We start from the raw sequence: 17453 nt of genomic DNA, 5'->3' as shown, positions 1-17453 counted from the left end.
CCTCCCTTCTCCCCCTTCCCTCCCTTCCCTCCCTCCCTCCCTTCTCCCCCTTCCCTCCCTCCCTCCCTTCTCCCCCTTCCCTCCCTCCCTCCCTTCGCTGTCAGAAACACAGAGAGTGAGAGACACACAGACAGAGAGATAGAGACACTGACAGAGACACACTGGGGGGGGGGCCCGTCCCAGCACGCTATTGCAATCGGTAAGTAGAAAATGTTTTATTTATTGATTTTTTTAAAAAAAAATTTAAATTTTTTAAATTAATTTTTTTTGATTGATTTATTGGTTGATTTATTGATGTATTTATCATTTATTATTGATGATGGCTCTTTATTTGTAAAACTGAAGTGTTTAGTGTTTGTAAACTTCCCTTTTAAACCCCCACCCCCCGCCATTCCCTTTGCCTGATTTGTAACCTACGCCTGATTTTCTAAGTGTAGGAAAGGTGTTTCTGAATGTACAAAAATCTACACTTACTCAATTCTAAGTTAGTTTGGAGTAAGTTTTCACTGTCTAAACTTTCAAAACGGGCGTAAGTGGCCGGATACGCCTCCTTTTGAAAAAAAAAAATCTGTTCCAAACTGAAACTGTTCTAACTGACCAGAACTGGAGCAAACTAAATGCCGAGAATTGCAATTTCTAAGATACTCCATTCTAAACCAGTTGCTCCAAAAAAACAGGAGCAACTCAGGCCGAAACTTGGCCCCAGAGACACTCACCACATTTAAAAGGTGCTTGGATGGGCACTTGAAATGCCGTAACCTGCAGGGTTATGAACCTAGATTAGACTGGATAAACTCTTGTTGGCTGGCGCAGATACGATGGTAAGTACTTCAGGGAATCTAATACGGCCAGAGTGATGATCTGAACTAGTTTTGATCACCTGGATGGGTCAGAGAGGAATTTTCCCAGATTTTTTCCCCAATTGGCTTGGGTTTTTATCTTTTTTTGCCTCTCCCAGGAGATTGCATGACTCGGGGCGGGGCGGGGTGGAGTGTAAAATGTTGCAATATATGGGGTGTCGCAGTTGTGTTTGGCGGACTGGTTGGGCCGGATGCACTTTACCTGTCCACCATTGATCATTGTTTATAGGTTTATATGTAACCTTCAGGGCTGATGACCGAGGCCCGTGTGGCTCTTTGTCGGCCGGTGTGGATACGATGGGCCGAAATGGTCTCCTGCGCTGTAAATTTCTAAGTATTAAAGCTAGACGAACTGAGACAGTGAGGATCAGTTGTCTCTTCCCAAGCCCATTAAACCAGGGTAGCCTCTATTCATTTTGAGAATAGCAGATGTGTTATTTATTTGCACACTCCTGAATGCAAGATGCTTGGACCACTTATGGGAGTGAGCTGCACTGCTGTACCCAAGAGAATGTATAAAAACTTGTAATACTTGCCCCCCCCCAACAAATCACTAAGCGAGTATAATGTCACCACCTTGTCATTTTAACCTTAACTCTGCAATGCAGTAGTTGAAATTAGTTTTTGTTTCAACTGATCAGTCAGATGCACATTGTATGGAATATCACATTGACTTTTGACTCTGACTTGTGGCTGTGAAAGTGCCCCATAAAGCCAGCTCTCCAGAACATCAGCTGTGGGGCTTGTGTCTACTGCCCAACCTTTCATTGATTACACTGGTTTTAATAATATCTGGCTTACTGGGTAAGTGGGCAGAAGAGAGTAATTGAGCTTGTGATTTTTAAAAAATCTCAATTTTTTTGATAACAGTGACATTGGGCCCAAGTTTCCACATGATTCGCGCCTGATTTTTAGGAGCAACTGGTGGAGAACGGACTATTTTAGAAATCGCAATTCTCCACATTTTTTTTTCTGCAGTTCTAGTCAGGTAGAACAGTTCTAGTTTAGAACAGAATTTTTTCTTCAAAAGGGGGCGTGTCCGGCCACTGACGCCTGATTTGAAAGTTTCCACAGTGAAAATGTACTCCAAACTAAAGTAGAATGGAGCCAGTGAAGATTTTTGTAGAACTGAAAAAACCTGTTCTACACATTAAAAAATCAGGCGCAGGTTACAAATTAGGCGTCCAGAACGAGGTGGGGGGGGGGAGGGGGGAGGGGAAGGGAACTCATTAAATTCGACAATAAATCCTTATTTATACTTCTACAAATATTATACAAATAAATCCAACCTGAATAAACATTTATAAGCCAAGAAAAGATTAAATAAACCATCTTCCTACCTGTGTGAAAGTGCTTCAGCCAGGGAGAATTCTGCAGCCGTTCGTGCCGCTGAGCGGGAGCGGGGGGGGAGAAAGCCGTTTGTGTCGCTGAGCAGGAGGGGGAGAGAGAGAGAGGGAGGGGAAGAGAGAGAGAGAGAGAGAGAGAGAGGGGAGAGGGAGAGAGAGAGAGAGAGGGGGGGAGGGGGAGAGGGAGAGGGAGGGGGAGAGGGAGGGGGAGAGGGAGAGGGAGAGGGAGAGGGAGAGAGAGAGAGAGAGAGAGAGAAAGGGGAGGGAGGGAAGGGAGGGAGAGAGAGACAGAGAGGGGGGGAGAGAGAGAGGGGGGAGAGAGAGAGGGAGGGGGAGAGGGGGGGGAGGGAGGAGGAGAGAGGGAGGAGGAGAGAGGGGGAGGGAGAGAGGGAGGGAGGGAGAGAGGAGGGGAGGTGGGGAGAGGGAGGGAGAGAGGGGGGGGAGAGAGAGAGAGAGAGAGAGAGGGGGGGGGAGAGAGAGAGAGAGGGGGAGGGAGAGAGAGAGAGAGGGAGGGAGAGAGAGAGAGAGAGAAAGGGGAGGGAGGGAAGGGAGGGAGAGAGAGACAGAGAGGGGGGGAGGCAGAGAGAGGGGGGGGAGTGAGAGAGAGAGGGGAGGGGAGAGAGAGAGGGGGGGGAGAGAGGGGGGGGAGGGAGGGAGAGAGGGGGGGGGAGGGAGGGAGGGAGAGAGGGGGGAGGGAGAGAGAGAGAGAGGGAGAGAGGGGGGGGAGAGAGAGAGAGAGAGGGGGGGGGAGAGAGAGAGAGAAAGAGAGAGAGAGAGAGGGAGGGGGAGGGAGAGGGGGAGGGAGAGAGAGAGAGAGCGGGGGGGGGGAGAGAGAGAGTGGGGGTGGGGTGGGGAAGGGAGAGGTCAGGTCGGATCGGATCGAGTCGGGAGTCGGGTCCAGTGGTGGGGGGGGGGGGCAGGTCGGGGAACAGGAGCGCGGGTCGGGTCGGGTCAGTCGGGGGCGGGGGGGGGAGCGGGTGTCTGGTCTCGGGACGGGGGGGGGAGTGGGGAGCGGGTGTCTGGTCGGCGGGGGGGGGAGCGGGTGTCAGGTCGGGTCTGGTTGGCGGGGGGGGGGGAGCGGGTGTCGGGTCTTGTCGGGGGCGGGGAGCAGGAGCTGGCCGTGGGAGGAGCCTTATCCACGCAGCCCCAGTGAGGCCATTCAGCCAGGGCTAGGGGCTGCGTGCTTCGGGTCCCTCCCACACAGTTCGGCGCCTGGAGCTACTGCACTTGCGTGCCGACTGTAGCGCGCATGTGCAGAGGTCCCGGCACTGTTTTCAGCGCCGGGACCTGGCTCCGCCCCCCCCACAGCTCGTGCTGGCTGCGCCGAGGGCCACAGGACCTGTAAGTAGGTGGAGAATACCGAGGGTTTTTTTTCTTGTGGAAACTTGGGTCCAATGATTCCATATTGATTTATTTTGTATTATTTTTAAAGGGGCCATTTTAAGTATGTCAGGATTCAAGCTATGCAATTACATAGTATTGAGAGTTGGGGTCGAGGTTAAACAAAATATTTATATTGGCTACATATGTCTATATTTTGTCTCGGGGCTAGACAACATAGCTATTGCCATCCTGCTGGTATATTCCTTTATTTTTAACATAGAAACACCACAAAAACAATAATTATGTCTGTAAAGAAAGGGGCCTATGGTCACATTAGTCTGAAAACGCTCGATCTCGCCTGATCTCGAGGAACTAAGCAGGATCAGGCTTGGTTAGTATTTGGATGGGAGACTGCCTGGGAATACCAGATGCAGTATGCTTCTGCAATTTCTGCGGTCTGGAAGAGTCCGTGTTCCACGTTTTTATCGAATGTACGAGGTTGCAGCCCCTGTTCCATTATTTAAAGGGGCTGCTCCTCAATTTCTGGTTGCACTTCAGTCCCACACTCCTGATCTTTGGGCACCCTGTGCGGAGGGGAGCGGGTAGGTCCGAGGGCCTCCTCGTAGGACTGCTCCTGGGCACGGCCAAGGGTGCCATCAGCCGGTCCAGGCAGCGGGCGGTCGAGGGGGTCGTCCAGCCTGACTGCCTGCCTCTCTTCCACGCTTACATCCGAGCCAGGGTGTCCTTGGAGATGGAGCACGCGGTGTCCATCGGTACGCTCGCGGCCTTCCGCGAGAGGTGGGCGCCGGAGGGACTGTAATGCATTGTCACCCCCGGCAACCAAATTTTAATTTGATTTTATTTGTTTTAAAGTTTAATTTGTTTTAATTGCCGGGTTTTAGTGTCCCCCCTCCCCTTTTATAGGAGGCACTTGTAAATTATATGATTTTAATGCCCCAAAAAAAAATCAAGGAAAAAAAGCAACAAAAAAAAACAAAAAAAAGAGGGCAGTTATAACTATCTGGAGTGTCCCCCAGATCGGGGGGGGGGGTGGGGGGGCACTCGATCTAATGTTTATTTTGAACTCCCCAAAAAGAGTTGTAAAGAAAGGGACTTATCCCCAGTAGTAGAAAATCCACACAATTGCTAATGTACCTATTTTTTGCCTTTGTTAAACGCTTCCTGCCCAATGGAAAATATTTTTAGCAGTTCACATATCATACTTTTGGTTTTATATCTATAGCTCAGAAATAACTAAAATGCTCCAAAAATGCAAGTGGGCAGATTAAATTCAATTCAGGTAAGTACAAAGTGCACACATTGGCAGAAACAGGAAAGACATACTTAGTGAATGGTGTCAAACTAGTTAGGAAAGGGATGTACTTTGTGATGTTGAATTGCACTGATGGTGTTGTACATAAAAACACATGAACCATTTGGACCATCATGCCTTTGTCTTCCAAAAGACCATGTACAAATTGGACTACTATGGGCTGGCACAATATATCGTCTCATTAATCAGGCAAATCCATCTATATGTGCAATCCGGCACATAATTTCATCCTCAAAAGAACACAAAATTAAAAATCTACTAAATCCCTGTTAAAAGGAACAGTGAATATATTCGACTATAGGTAGATTTTCAATTTGCTTCACAAAACTGGCACTGCAGATTGGCCACTCGTTGTAGAAACTTTCTGACTTTCATTTCCAGTTCTATGCCAGGCAGCACTTTGAAAATCCCCCCCAGAGATTCCTACAGTCTGATGTAGTCATGGTCCCTTTTTTAAAAAAAAAGGAGGGAGAGAGAAAACAGAGAAAACCGGTTAGCCTGACATCGGTAGTGGGGCAAATGTTGGAATCAATTATTAAAGACATAATAGCAGCGCATTTGGAAAGCAGTGATAAGATCGGTCCAAGTCAGCATGGATTTATGAAAGGGAAATCATGCTTGACAAATCTTTTAGAATTTTTTGAGGATGTAATTAGTAGAGTGGACAAGGGAGAACCAGTGAATGTGGTGTATTTGGACTTTCAAAAGGCTTTTGACACGATCCACACGAGATTAGTGTGCAAAATTAAAGCACATGATATTGGGGGTAATGTATTGACGTGGATAGAGAACTGGTTGGCAGATAGGAAGCAAGGAGTAGGAATAAACAGGTGCTTTTCGGAATGGCAGGCAGTGACTAGTGGGGTACCGCAAGGTTCAGTGCTGGACCCCCAGCTATTTACAATATACATTAATGATTTGGATGAAGGAATTGAATGTAATATCTCCAAGTTTGCAGATGACACTAAGCTGGGTGGCAGTGTGAGCCGTGAGGAGGATGCTAAGAGGATGCAGGGTGACTTGGACAGGTTAGGTGAGTGGGCAAATGCATGGCAAATGCAGTATAATGTGGATAAATGTGAGGTTATCCACTTTGGTGGCAAAAACAGGAAGGCTGAATATTATCTGAATGGTGACAGATTAGGAAAAGGGGAGGTGCAACGAGACCAGGGTGTCATGGTACATCAGTCATTGAAAGTTGGCATGCAGGTACAGCAGGCAATGAAGAAGGCAAATGGCATGTTGGCCTTCATAGCGAGAGGATTTGAGTATAGGAGCAGGGAGGTCTTGCTGCAGTTGTACAGGGCCCTGGTGAGGCCACACCTTGAATATTGTGTTCAGTTTTGGTCTCCTAATCTGAGAAAGGACATTCTTGCTATTGAGGGAGTGCAATGAAGGTTCACCAGACTTGATTCCTGGATGGCAGGACTGACATATGAAGAAAGACTGGATCGACTAGGCTTATATTCACTGGAATTTAGAAGAATGAGAGGGGATCTCATAGAAACATATAAAATTCTGATGGGTTTAGACAGGTTAAATGCAGGAAGAATGTTCCCGATGTTTGGGAAGTCCAGAACCAGGGGTCACAGTCTAAGGATAAGGAGTAAGCCATTTAGGACCGAGATGAGGAGAAACTTCTTCACTCAGAGAATTGTGAACCTGTGGAATTCTCTGCCACAGAAAGTTGTTGAGGCCAGTTCGTTAGATATATTCAAAAGGGAGTTAGATGTGGCCCTTACGGCTAAAGGGATCAAGGAGTATGGAGGGAAAGCGGGAATGGGGTACTGAAGTTGCATGATCAGCCATGTTCATATTGAATGGTGGTGCAGGCTCACAGGGCCGAATGGCCTACTCCTGCACCTAGTTTCTATGTTTCCATGATTTTAGTAGATATGTAATTTTATGTTCTTTTGAGGATGAATTTATTTGCTGGATAGCACATTTCACTATATATGTAGATTTTCTGATTACAGGTCACACACATTACCCAAAGGGTCTTGGAAGCCTTAAGGCGTTTTATTAAGGAGCGGCAGTTTTAAACATAATCAGATACAACACGTGATTAAGATAGATATTGTAGACATACAACCCGTGACAGATGAGAACAATCGACGACCCCGGAACGGAATAGAAGGATGTTGAGGCAGAATGGTGGTCTCAGATTGGATCCCTGCAGCCTGCGGCAGTGGTCCCTTCTGTTTGGTTGTTCCCCGAACTGTTGGAGCTGTTGGGCCAAAACCAGCATAGATCCACCGCAGAGGGCGAGGTTGAGCTTGACCAAGATGATCGGCCGAAGCCAGCATAGATCCACCCCGGGGAAGCCCTTCCCCTAACTCTGTTCCTCTCTCTCGGTTGTCCGCTTATATACCTTATTTCGGTGGGCTGGTGGATACTTGGCGCCAATCATTTTTACTCATTCCATTGTATAATTATAGGGGAGTGAGTACCTATGACAGCCCCTCCCCTTCTCATGAGGTCATCTTCTTACTTCTATCTGTTGTAAATGTCTTATTGTCCTTCCATAGAAAATTGTTTATTCTCCACCTCCTTGCTGCTTTCTTTATCTATTTTAGTCATGCCTGCTTGAAGCCCTTTTTTCACATATTCTGGCCTCGTATCGACCTTAACTCTCTGTGTCTGCTGAGCTGGCATAAGTACTTTTATAAAATTATTATTTCTTTTATAATTCGCAATTTCTTTGGATTCATGATTTCTTACAGCAGCCTGTTTGAAACGCACAGTAGATTGATCAGCATCTAAAGGAAAAAAAGATGGGTTAAAGACCTGCTGGAAAATAAAACTCATGCCTTCAGCACTCACGTCCTTCTTTCATCATTTCTAAATCTACTGCTGCTACAATTGCACATGTACGTACTTCAGGTCTTGTGTCCTGAGATAAAAGTGATTAAATGGTGTATACACTTGAAGCTAAAATTATGAAAGTCCTGTGTCCTGTTGCATGAGCCTTCATGTCTCATAAGATCTATATTCAGTGCAATATTTGAACTGTTAACTTAAAAAAAAATCTATGTTCATCCACTTTTGCGATTTTTCTGGGTTGGAATATATACAGTTGAGATGTTAAGCTGAGGTCCTATATGCTGTTCTGGTAGTTTAAGTGTACGTTAATGGGCCCTGTGACACGATTTAAACCAGAGCCACAATTTCCCTCAGTGGCTTTCCCCAAATTCTTCCCTTAACCAGTTCAGGCATCACCAAAAAACAGGTCACATCTCACAGCTGTTTATGGTATCTTTGGCATAGTATTTGTCGATGTAACTGCATTTAAGATAAATTGTGTGAGAAGAGCTTTGCGATGCAGTGTTTTGATATGAAAGATACTCTATACCTCCAAATCTTTTTCTTTACACATCCATGCAACTGACCTTCCAATCCAGCAAGGGATGCCAGCTCACTGACTCTCAGAAGCACACGAACATCCCATGTTGCATGGAGATGTCTGAGGAAGATTAATAGCTCCCTCTGGTGTTAGAACAGGTACTTGCACAATAATGGTGTGGCACCTGTGAAAAACCCATAGATAAAGAAATTAGTTCAAATACAAGCTGCCACATTTGATACAGAGTGGAGTCCTTTTCATATTTGCTATGATAATAAAGTGGCAGTTAGTTAAAATATTGTTTCATTATTTCAGATCTCCGCTAGTAATATGGTCACAGTAAAAAGTGCTTAAAGGATGATGTCTGGACAGTGTATAAGTTTTAAAAATATTGTTCTTTCCTCCCTTCCTGAAGGCAGTGATGTTTTTAGGGATATGGCTCCACTGTGGCTGCCAGCCTTTCAGTACCTTAACCAAGTGGTCATTCTTCATGTCTGGACCTAAACAGTGAGCATCAGCAGAGTATTTGACTGAGAAGCTGAGCATGATCTTGTTCTTTCCCAAAGTCCACCAATCCAGAAGGGTTGACTGGATAGCGATCATGACTGGAAACCCTGGGTAATTTCTCCCAACCCAAATGCAGGTGTCCAGAGACACTGAGCCCATTTAGTTGAGTCAGGATGGACTGCGAATCAAACTTGTGACCTCTGGCCTGTTTGGCTTAATGCTACACTGGGTAGTATCTACAAGGAGTTTTGTGTGCATACTTACTGTGAAACATTAGAGCTGTCTTGCTTCCATATTATTATTACATATACTACACAACAGATAACCCACATTGGTGAAGCAATGACAGAATCAGTACTTTAAGCACCGTGGCTATTAAATCATTACCCTATTTTTTGAGGATATATGGGAGAATTGTGGTGCGAATGCTGCAACTCATTCTTTTGATTTATTTTCAAATATAATTTTACTACGAACTACTGCATGGGTATCTAAACTGTGGCATTTGGACCAAAAGCCACCCTGAATCCTGATAATCGAAGCCTTAAAGCTCAAACAACTCAATCCTACTATGGTTTTACTTCTTCTTTGAATATACTTGAATTTTGTGGAACTGCAGGTTTGGAAAAGCTGTTCTTTAGAGCTGGTGCCTCACTGATGGACAAATCGTAACTCAAAACTCTTAAGATCCGTCTGTTTAACATCATCCTGGACTTACGAGAGGAGTCTTTTCCAATAAATTTACTTGGATCCATTCAAGGAAATAATGGACAGTATTTGGATTTCAGCAAGGCTTTTGGTACTGAAGCCTGGTAGCAAAGTGCTTGTGTTACTGAACTAGTAATGCAGAGGCCTGGACTTGTGATTCGGCGACGTGAGTTCAAATCCCAGCTGGGGAATTTAAATTTAGTGAATTAAATCTGGAATAAAAAGCTAGTGTCAGTAATGGTGACCATGAAACTGTCGGATTGTTGAAAAAACCCATCTGGTTCACTAATGTCCTTTTTAGGGAAGGAAATCTGCCGTCCTTACCCGGTCTGGCCTATATGTGACTCCTGGCCCATGGAAATGTGGTTGACTCTTAATTGCCCTCTGAAATAGTCCAGCAAGCCACTCAGTTATAGCAACTCGCTACAAAGAAGCATGGATTGCAGCGTTTCAAGAAGGCGGCTCACCACCTTCTCTAGGACAATTCGGGATGGGCAATAAATGCTGACCTTGCCAGTGACTCGCACATCCCAGGAACAAATTTTTTTTTAAAAACCCAAGCAATTAGTCCACAGGTGGAAAGGCATGAACAGGCGGCCATCTTCTGAGGTAGATTGATAATTGGCCAAACGGAAATATGAACGGAGCTGCGTCAATACAGTAGGGTGCCACAGGGTTCAGTGCGAGGGCCATTGTTGTTTACAGTGGATATCAATGGTTCCTACATTACGACGGTGACTACACTTCAACAAAGCACTTAATTGGCTTTAAAGCACTTTGGGATGCCCTGACATTGTGAAAAGTGCTATATAAATGCAAGTCTTTTTTATTTCAAGTTGTGGACAGAGACAAAGTTCCTGAGTTTCTGCTTTAAGAGTTGAAGGGAGAAGAATATTTTTACCAAGTTACATAGAGGTCGAAATTAGTCTTGGGTGGTAGCGCAAAGGGGGTTATATTGCATGGGACACCTGTTACCCGACCCACCAGATTGAAGTCAATGAACTGAATATTGGGCAGGATGTATAATGGACGCCCTATGGGATATCACCAGTTTTACACTGCTGCCCAATACAAGTTTCTACATCATACAGTTTGTCCAGATACTTTCACATTCTTTAAGCACTTTGTACTGTATCTACTATGTCACAAGTGGAGATTTAAAATGGGGAAAAAAATGATTAACTGCTACTTTGCTACCACGGCAAATGTGAAATGGACTCCACTCTGCAGCAAATCAGCATTTGAGCTCACTCCTTCATCTATGAGTTTTTCACTGATGCTATATCAGCACTCCAACATTGGTGCACAATTGTCTGCTCTTAATATCGAATGGAACCTTTAATTTTCCCCAGATGTCTCCATCATGCAACATACAACAGTTTGCAGATGACACTAAGAAATAAAGCAGATACAAAGGGATCTGGAAGATGGACTGATGTCTGAAAAATTGCATTTTATGTCGACAAATAATGAGACTAGGGAAGGGAAATAAACATGGGAAATATAAACTAAATGGCTTTAGTCTACAGGATGCAGTGCAGGACAGGGATCTGGAGGTATGGTTGGATGCTCACTGAAACCAACAGCGCCGTGTGTAGCTGCAGTAAGGAAAGCTAACTATAACTTGGGATGTATAGCCAGAGGTCTGGCCACACCTTGAGTACTGCGTATACTTCTGATTGCCGTGGAGGCATTGGAGGTGATGCAGAATATGTATAGTACTTGCATATTGTTAATTGAACACTAGGTGGTCCCCTGATGGGAGTAATCACATTGTAACAAGTACTCTCCAAGGTCTCTCTTGTATTTACTTTGTTATTTTTTAACAGAGTTTTCTCGAGGGTTTGGAAATAAAATCAGCTAATTATTATCACAACAATTTGAGTGTTTCTTCAGTCATAGCACAGAAAGGAGTAACCAAAGCGATACCTAGCTTAGAGCGGTCTAAGCTATGAGGAGAGATTGAATGATCTGGGATTGTTTACTGTGAAGAAGAGGAGACTCGGGGGAGATATTCTATTGTACTCAAATGTTCAAGATCCTTGAGGGAATATATAAATTGAATGAGATAGTAAGATGTTTGAGATTGCTGGTGACACAGGCTTAGGCTGAGAAGAGAGGAATTGCACTTGCACAGATAATTCAGATTGAATTACTTTACGTTGAATAAACACTCAAATTGGTGAATATATGAAATGGACTGCCTTTGGAGGCAGTTAGTGTGGAAGCATTCCAGGGAGAGCTGGATAAATATTTGAAGAAATGGATGTTAGAGAAGTACAGACGGTATTTGGTTTTGGCACTAGCCAGATGGGCTACAGTTTATTCTGGTCCTGTGTAACTTGTTCCCGTGTAACTTGAGCTATATGCAAATTATGTGGGCCCAAGTTTCCATGGTACACACATATGCGATTCACAAAGAGAAAAGGCCTGGCTGCTACCTTCTCAGGGTTCAGAGCGGGTGTATTTGACTGGAGGAAGATTGGGGAGCTGTAGCAATTCAGTAGCTCTTGATGATAGCAGACACGGAGGAGGGAAAAGGAGAAATACTGAAAGCTCATAACTGTATATTAAAGTGAAATTCATGTGAAATATGCATACATGCAAGAGAGTGTGCTTGTGAAAAAATGGAAATAAAAATGTTGCGGTTTTTATGTGGAATTTCACTCCTATGTGGAAGAATTTCACTAGCACCTTTCAGGATGTTGCTCAAACTGAGTTGGAAGATGCTGTTTTATAACTGGGGGCGTTATCTTAAAGTGTTATGGAAAAAGTGTTACAAGAAGTAAGTTTGACACTTAAAAGAAGTATACATCATACATGACATTTAAAAAAATATATTAACAGTTTCAATCCTAAGGATTTAATTTAATTCTCGCAAATAGATTTTCAAAGTTTTCCCACCTCAAGGTTCAGATTTGTTGGGTTGAAATAATTGAGGCAAACTGCAGCACTGCTTTTAATTTCAATGGATCAATCACTGAAATAACCAATAAAAAGAAATAGAGGCACTGGAAAGGTGCAAAAAAGATTCACGAGGATGATACCAGAACTGAAAGGCTGAACAGGCTGAGGCTCTTTTCTTTAGAAAAGCAAAGACTGAAAGTTCACCTTCTTTGGTTCGATGTCCATTTTTGTTTAGTACACCTCTGTGTTATGCCTTGGGACATTTCCCTACATTAAAGGCACCATAAAAATGCAAGTTGTTGTTGATCTCAACCAGCTTGCCGATATGAGCCCCATAGTTTATCTCAGCATCCTTAAGCCAAGGGTGGTAAAAGTCACCATGGGTTCTTGTGTCTATTAACCCCTGTTGGAAAGTGTGAGTGTATAGATGTTGATTGAGAACAGGACTGGGCTTGGCTGTGATGACATGGCTGCAAATACTTGCTGTGGAGCCATATCCCGGTAAGTGTTGACCCCTTAAAGAGAAAAAGGGGGTAGACTGTCAAACCTGCTCATTTCATAACTTATGAAACTATTGTGTATTGTACTAAATAATTTTCTGAGGAAATGTTCTGCACCGACACTTTCCAGTCTTCAAGATTGCTGTTTTCCAGGTTGTAATATACAGAGGAGAGCAGCTTTATAGAAGAGGAAGAATTTATTTTCCTGTGTTTTGCCATGCTCTAATTTCTAATTTTTGTGTAGTTTCTCCAGGGGCCATGGTGCTGGTAGAAGTAAGTGCTGATATCCACATCTGCGGTATCTGCAAGCAACAGTACAACACTCTAGATACTTTTGTCGCCCACAAGCAAAATGGCTGCCACCTTGGGACAACCCCAGGCACCAGTTCCGTTCAGTTTGTGGCAGAGGCAGCATCATCGGCTACCCAGACTCAGGCCGCTACAAGTACCATTACCACACAGACACAGACCATCTCGGGTATGGGAGAAACTGGCAGATCTTTTAGTGCATTTATTTGATTTACAATAAGAAAAGTGATAGCATGGTGATTGTTACTAAAACAATATTAGCAGTGCTTGTCTGAAGTACAGTCACGGCTGTAGGCTGAACTGGAATTACGTACACTTTGTGTGGATCTAAGAAGGGAATTAGTTAAGCTAATAAAGGTCAGCTTTTCATGTAAATTAAAATAAGGGTGCAAGGTTAATACAGTATTGAGATTGTTTATTATTTGTTTAATCAACCTGAAAAATTGCTTAGTTACTTGATGTGGCAAATTTTGGAGATAAAATTAACTCCTGAAAGGAAAGATAAATTTTGAAATACAAGATTTTCCCCAGAATATCTGGGATCACATCTAAAATATCTCCGCTCTGGAATTACTGTGCAACAAGAATTCTGATTTTATTGTTTCTATTTTGATATATCAAATGTAAAGCAGTTAATATTTGTTGCCTTAAGTTACTGCTCTGCAAAGTGACAGGGAGGTACAGGCAAGAAGACCAGCACAGTTTCATGTTTTAGCAGCAATGATAGATTTTGTGTGCAACCTGAAGCATTTTGATGTGGCTCCGGTTGCTAAACACCATGTAATGGTGACAGGAAAGCGATACGTGATATGCACCCTAAATCAATTGTGCAAGTTCCTGTTAAACAACAGATATACAACAATAGATGTCTGGCTATGAGTTTCAAAACAATTAATTAATTTAAATGCTTTGATATCCTAAACCACAAGAGCAAAGCAGCACCCTGAGATGACATTACTGCAGGCAACTCACTGGAAGCAGTTTGTTGTTCTCTTTATTATATTTCACTTTTGTTACCCTAATAGGGAGAGAACGGTGATCATCAAAATACTGATGTGATTTAGGTGAAAAAGTAAAGAAGGTCCTCTGACAACTTAGTGATGAAACTGCTGCATTGTGCATTACTGCAGCATATAGCCAAGAAGGTTTAATACCGAGTCTCGGCTAACGCAGTAGAAGGGGTACTATAATCAGCCTCGGCATTCCTGGGTTAGTGAGATTGAAAATTCAGCCAGAACTCCCATTCCTGATCAGTTGCCCTTGATGGAGTGTGTATATACAGGTAAATGTTGATGAAGATAGGATTGATTTAGTAACTCAGTGGACAGTGCATTTGTTTAGTCCGCCATTAAGAAACCAACAAAAGAATGTTTAATGGGATAGAAGTGATGCCATGCTCTTTCAGAACAAATGCAAAATAAGGTACTCTGCCCTCTGAACATACCTCTCTTAGAAGAGCATCCCACTCCAACAATGTGAACTTTTCAATTCCCCTCACCAATCATTGTTCTGAGTGAGGGTACCAGTTATCAAGCATCTTCTGTTTATTTTCTCTCTGAGGGTTGCTGCTGACAGCTGTCTCTGCAACAAATTGGTATGTGGTCACTATATCAGTAACATTAAGGAGACGACTGATCTGGGGCCAAGATATAAGCTTAAAGTACCACAGTTCCGGGTGACATTTAATTTGAATAGTCACAGTACTGGGTTGTCATCAAATTATTGGAAAACAACACAGTTTAACTTCTTGTAATGTCAAGAACACAAATGGAATGCATTACAGGGTATTTGGTAACGTGAATAACACACATGTATTTAGAAAATTATGACTCTGTTGCATGATTACAAAGCAGTAGTCTCATTGAGAGGCAGAGGTGACATAATCTAGCAGAAAACAAAGTTTCAGTCCTTTACAACTGCCATCAGGACTCTGAGATGCAAATATAGCCTTTTAATTCAATTTTTATATTAAGTGTACACTAGGAATTGAGGGAGAATATTATCCCACTTTCTGTCATTTCTTTGCTATGAAGAAGATCCCATGTTTGGCATCAATGACCAAAATCATCCAATTGATTAACACATGCAAAATGAAAGATAATGATTGTGATATAATTATTACAGCAGGTTAATCCGTCAGCAATTTCAAAATAGTTATATATTATTGTTATTTATGTGAATACTGCACAAAGTGCATTTCTATCTATTTGGTGGCAATTTCAGAGTATATGTCATGTGAAATAACACCCAATACATATTTTTATTACATAATAAATAATAGATATTTGAGACCATTTAAGAACAGTAATCTAATCCAGGGAGTTAGATGATGTCATAAAGTATAAGTGACAGTTGAGTGGTTAGAACCACTATTTTGCTGGGTTAGATTACAGCCTTGAAACCCCTCCCTGGTATCTGTTATCAACTAAAATAGTTAATGTTCTCATTTTATGTGGAGGATTTATTATGTCTTTGACTATATTTTGTGCATTTAAACTCCGAGCAAGTGGGTTTTGGTGGAATTTGTTTACAGTGCCATTCCTATTGTTGCATATTCGTTCTATGGAGTTCGACTATTGTCCCTGCCTTTAATTTAAAATCAAGCAAGATGAAGACCCCTTTCCTATTCATTCAGCTTCTTCAGTTAAGATTTCTGCCATGTTACCTGACTCAAAATATAATTGTTTGCAGCACAAATAAAATGCTGCTCAGGTGCGTGAGTATATTTTGCAATATTATGCATCGCATGTTTGGCATCATTGCATAGCAAGGTGTTCCTTTGGGAGGCAGTATTGTACCACACTGTGTAATTTGCACACACAACGACCCTTCATGTAATCAGTCAGTTCATTTTAATTGAAAGTGATTCATTTATTTTTATAAGCTGGAACTACTGCAATTGCCACTCTCTCTAAAATATGTAAATATACACTTAATTCAATCAAATCCAGTCTTTATGCTTAACATTGTTCCTAAATAGCATTAATGTTACAGTCCACAATACTAATACAGTGAAAGCCATATGCTGTGCATCCCTTCCCCCTCTATCATGGCAGGGATGGGGTTAGTGAGGTGTCACAGCTCCAGCCAAAGTCTATTATTATACTGCGGTAGTGGCACCAGGTTCCCCAGTTGCAGGTTTTGTGCTACCTAATGTAAAACCACTGGGATGCACTGAGACCAATAGCTCAGAGGACCCATTAAAAACAGGTCTTTCTGGCAGCCAGTGTCAATGAGTCCTAGCAGTTGTACATTGGGTTTACTGTTTAATAATAGGCAGACCCTTGTGTCAAGGATGACTCGCTTCCACACCAAAAAAAAGATGAGTTCATAGGTGTTTCAATGAGGGACCTGTCATTCCAGGTCCAAAACTACATCTTGAAGGGTGGAAGATGCTTGTGCGTAAATTGTTTAATGTGGAGTGGTCGTTGCACACCAGCCACGATATGGATTTGACAAAGCAAGGCTTTGGTCCAGTGGCAAGAGTTAACTAAGACAACTGGAGACCAAGCTCTGCTGCACCATCCCTGGGCCACGACCCCATTGCTTTTTGACTCTGGCCCCGCCGCTCCTGGGCCCCGACTCCGCCGCTCCCACCTCTCTCTCCGGCCCCGCTGCTCCTGCCTCTCTCTCCAGCCCCGACCTTGTCGTTCCACTGCTGCTCGCCGCCTCTACTCCTCCACCTGGGTCCCCACCCTGCTGATAGTCCTGCCCACACTTTTATCGGCACCTGGATTATGGTGACGTCAATCCAGTTGTCCTCATCGAAGCCATCGCACTCTTAGACCAGTCTTAGACCAGCTTACTATTTGCAGCTCCCATCATAATGCTTTGCACATGGGAATCCCCCTCAATGTACTATTGTTCATGTTAATTGGAGCAAAAAGAGAAAGATGAGAGAACATTTAAAGGTCGGGGGGCAAAGCTACATTGCAGGAGGAAGGGTCCCTGCCAGCCAACTTTATGGCCCCTGCAGAATTGTTTCATCTTGTTAGGACAGCAGCACATACACCGATTTCAGATTCACCCGCTGCTGCCACGGAGATGCCTCCAGCTCACCGATAACGCAAACCGAACCAGATAGAGAGAGATGGAGCCTGTTAAATGTGACGTTGACTGGGGAATCTGATCACATCTTGTGCAGTGCAGGGGCATTCTTGCTGAAGTTATAAGGTGAATAGCAATGGGTTATGGGATCACTACTAGTTACAGGTAAGATATCATGGTGTTATTATGATATTAAATGGCGGAGCAGGCTCGAGGTGCAAAATAGCCTACTCCTGCTCCTATTTCTTATGTTCTTGCACCTATTGCTAC

At 43.4% G+C, this 17453-nt stretch overlaps 1 protein-coding gene across 3 annotated transcripts in view; it reads left to right on the top strand.

Annotated features, from left to right (window-relative positions):
* The window catches only part of zfp64 (zinc finger protein 64 homolog (mouse)), a 79851-nt gene that overhangs the window by 3246 nt on the left and 59152 nt on the right, over positions 1 to 17453 (top strand). For 2 of the 3 annotated variants that reach the window (XM_070896040.1, XM_070896038.1), the window contains exon 2: positions 13072 to 13305. In XM_070896040.1, the coding sequence (XP_070752141.1) occupies positions 13072 to 13305 (234 nt within the window). Of the gene's footprint in view, positions 1 to 7588; positions 7733 to 13071; positions 13306 to 17453 lie in introns of all 3 variants that reach the window. The other variant, XM_070896041.1, reaches the window with a different exon arrangement.

Source organism: Pristiophorus japonicus, chromosome 12, assembly GCF_044704955.1.
Source record: "Pristiophorus japonicus isolate sPriJap1 chromosome 12, sPriJap1.hap1, whole genome shotgun sequence".
In the NCBI taxonomy this organism is placed as follows: domain Eukaryota; kingdom Metazoa; phylum Chordata; class Chondrichthyes; family Pristiophoridae; genus Pristiophorus; species Pristiophorus japonicus.
Note: the sequence above shows the minus strand (reverse complement) of the source record. Positions and strands in the feature narration are given on the sequence as shown.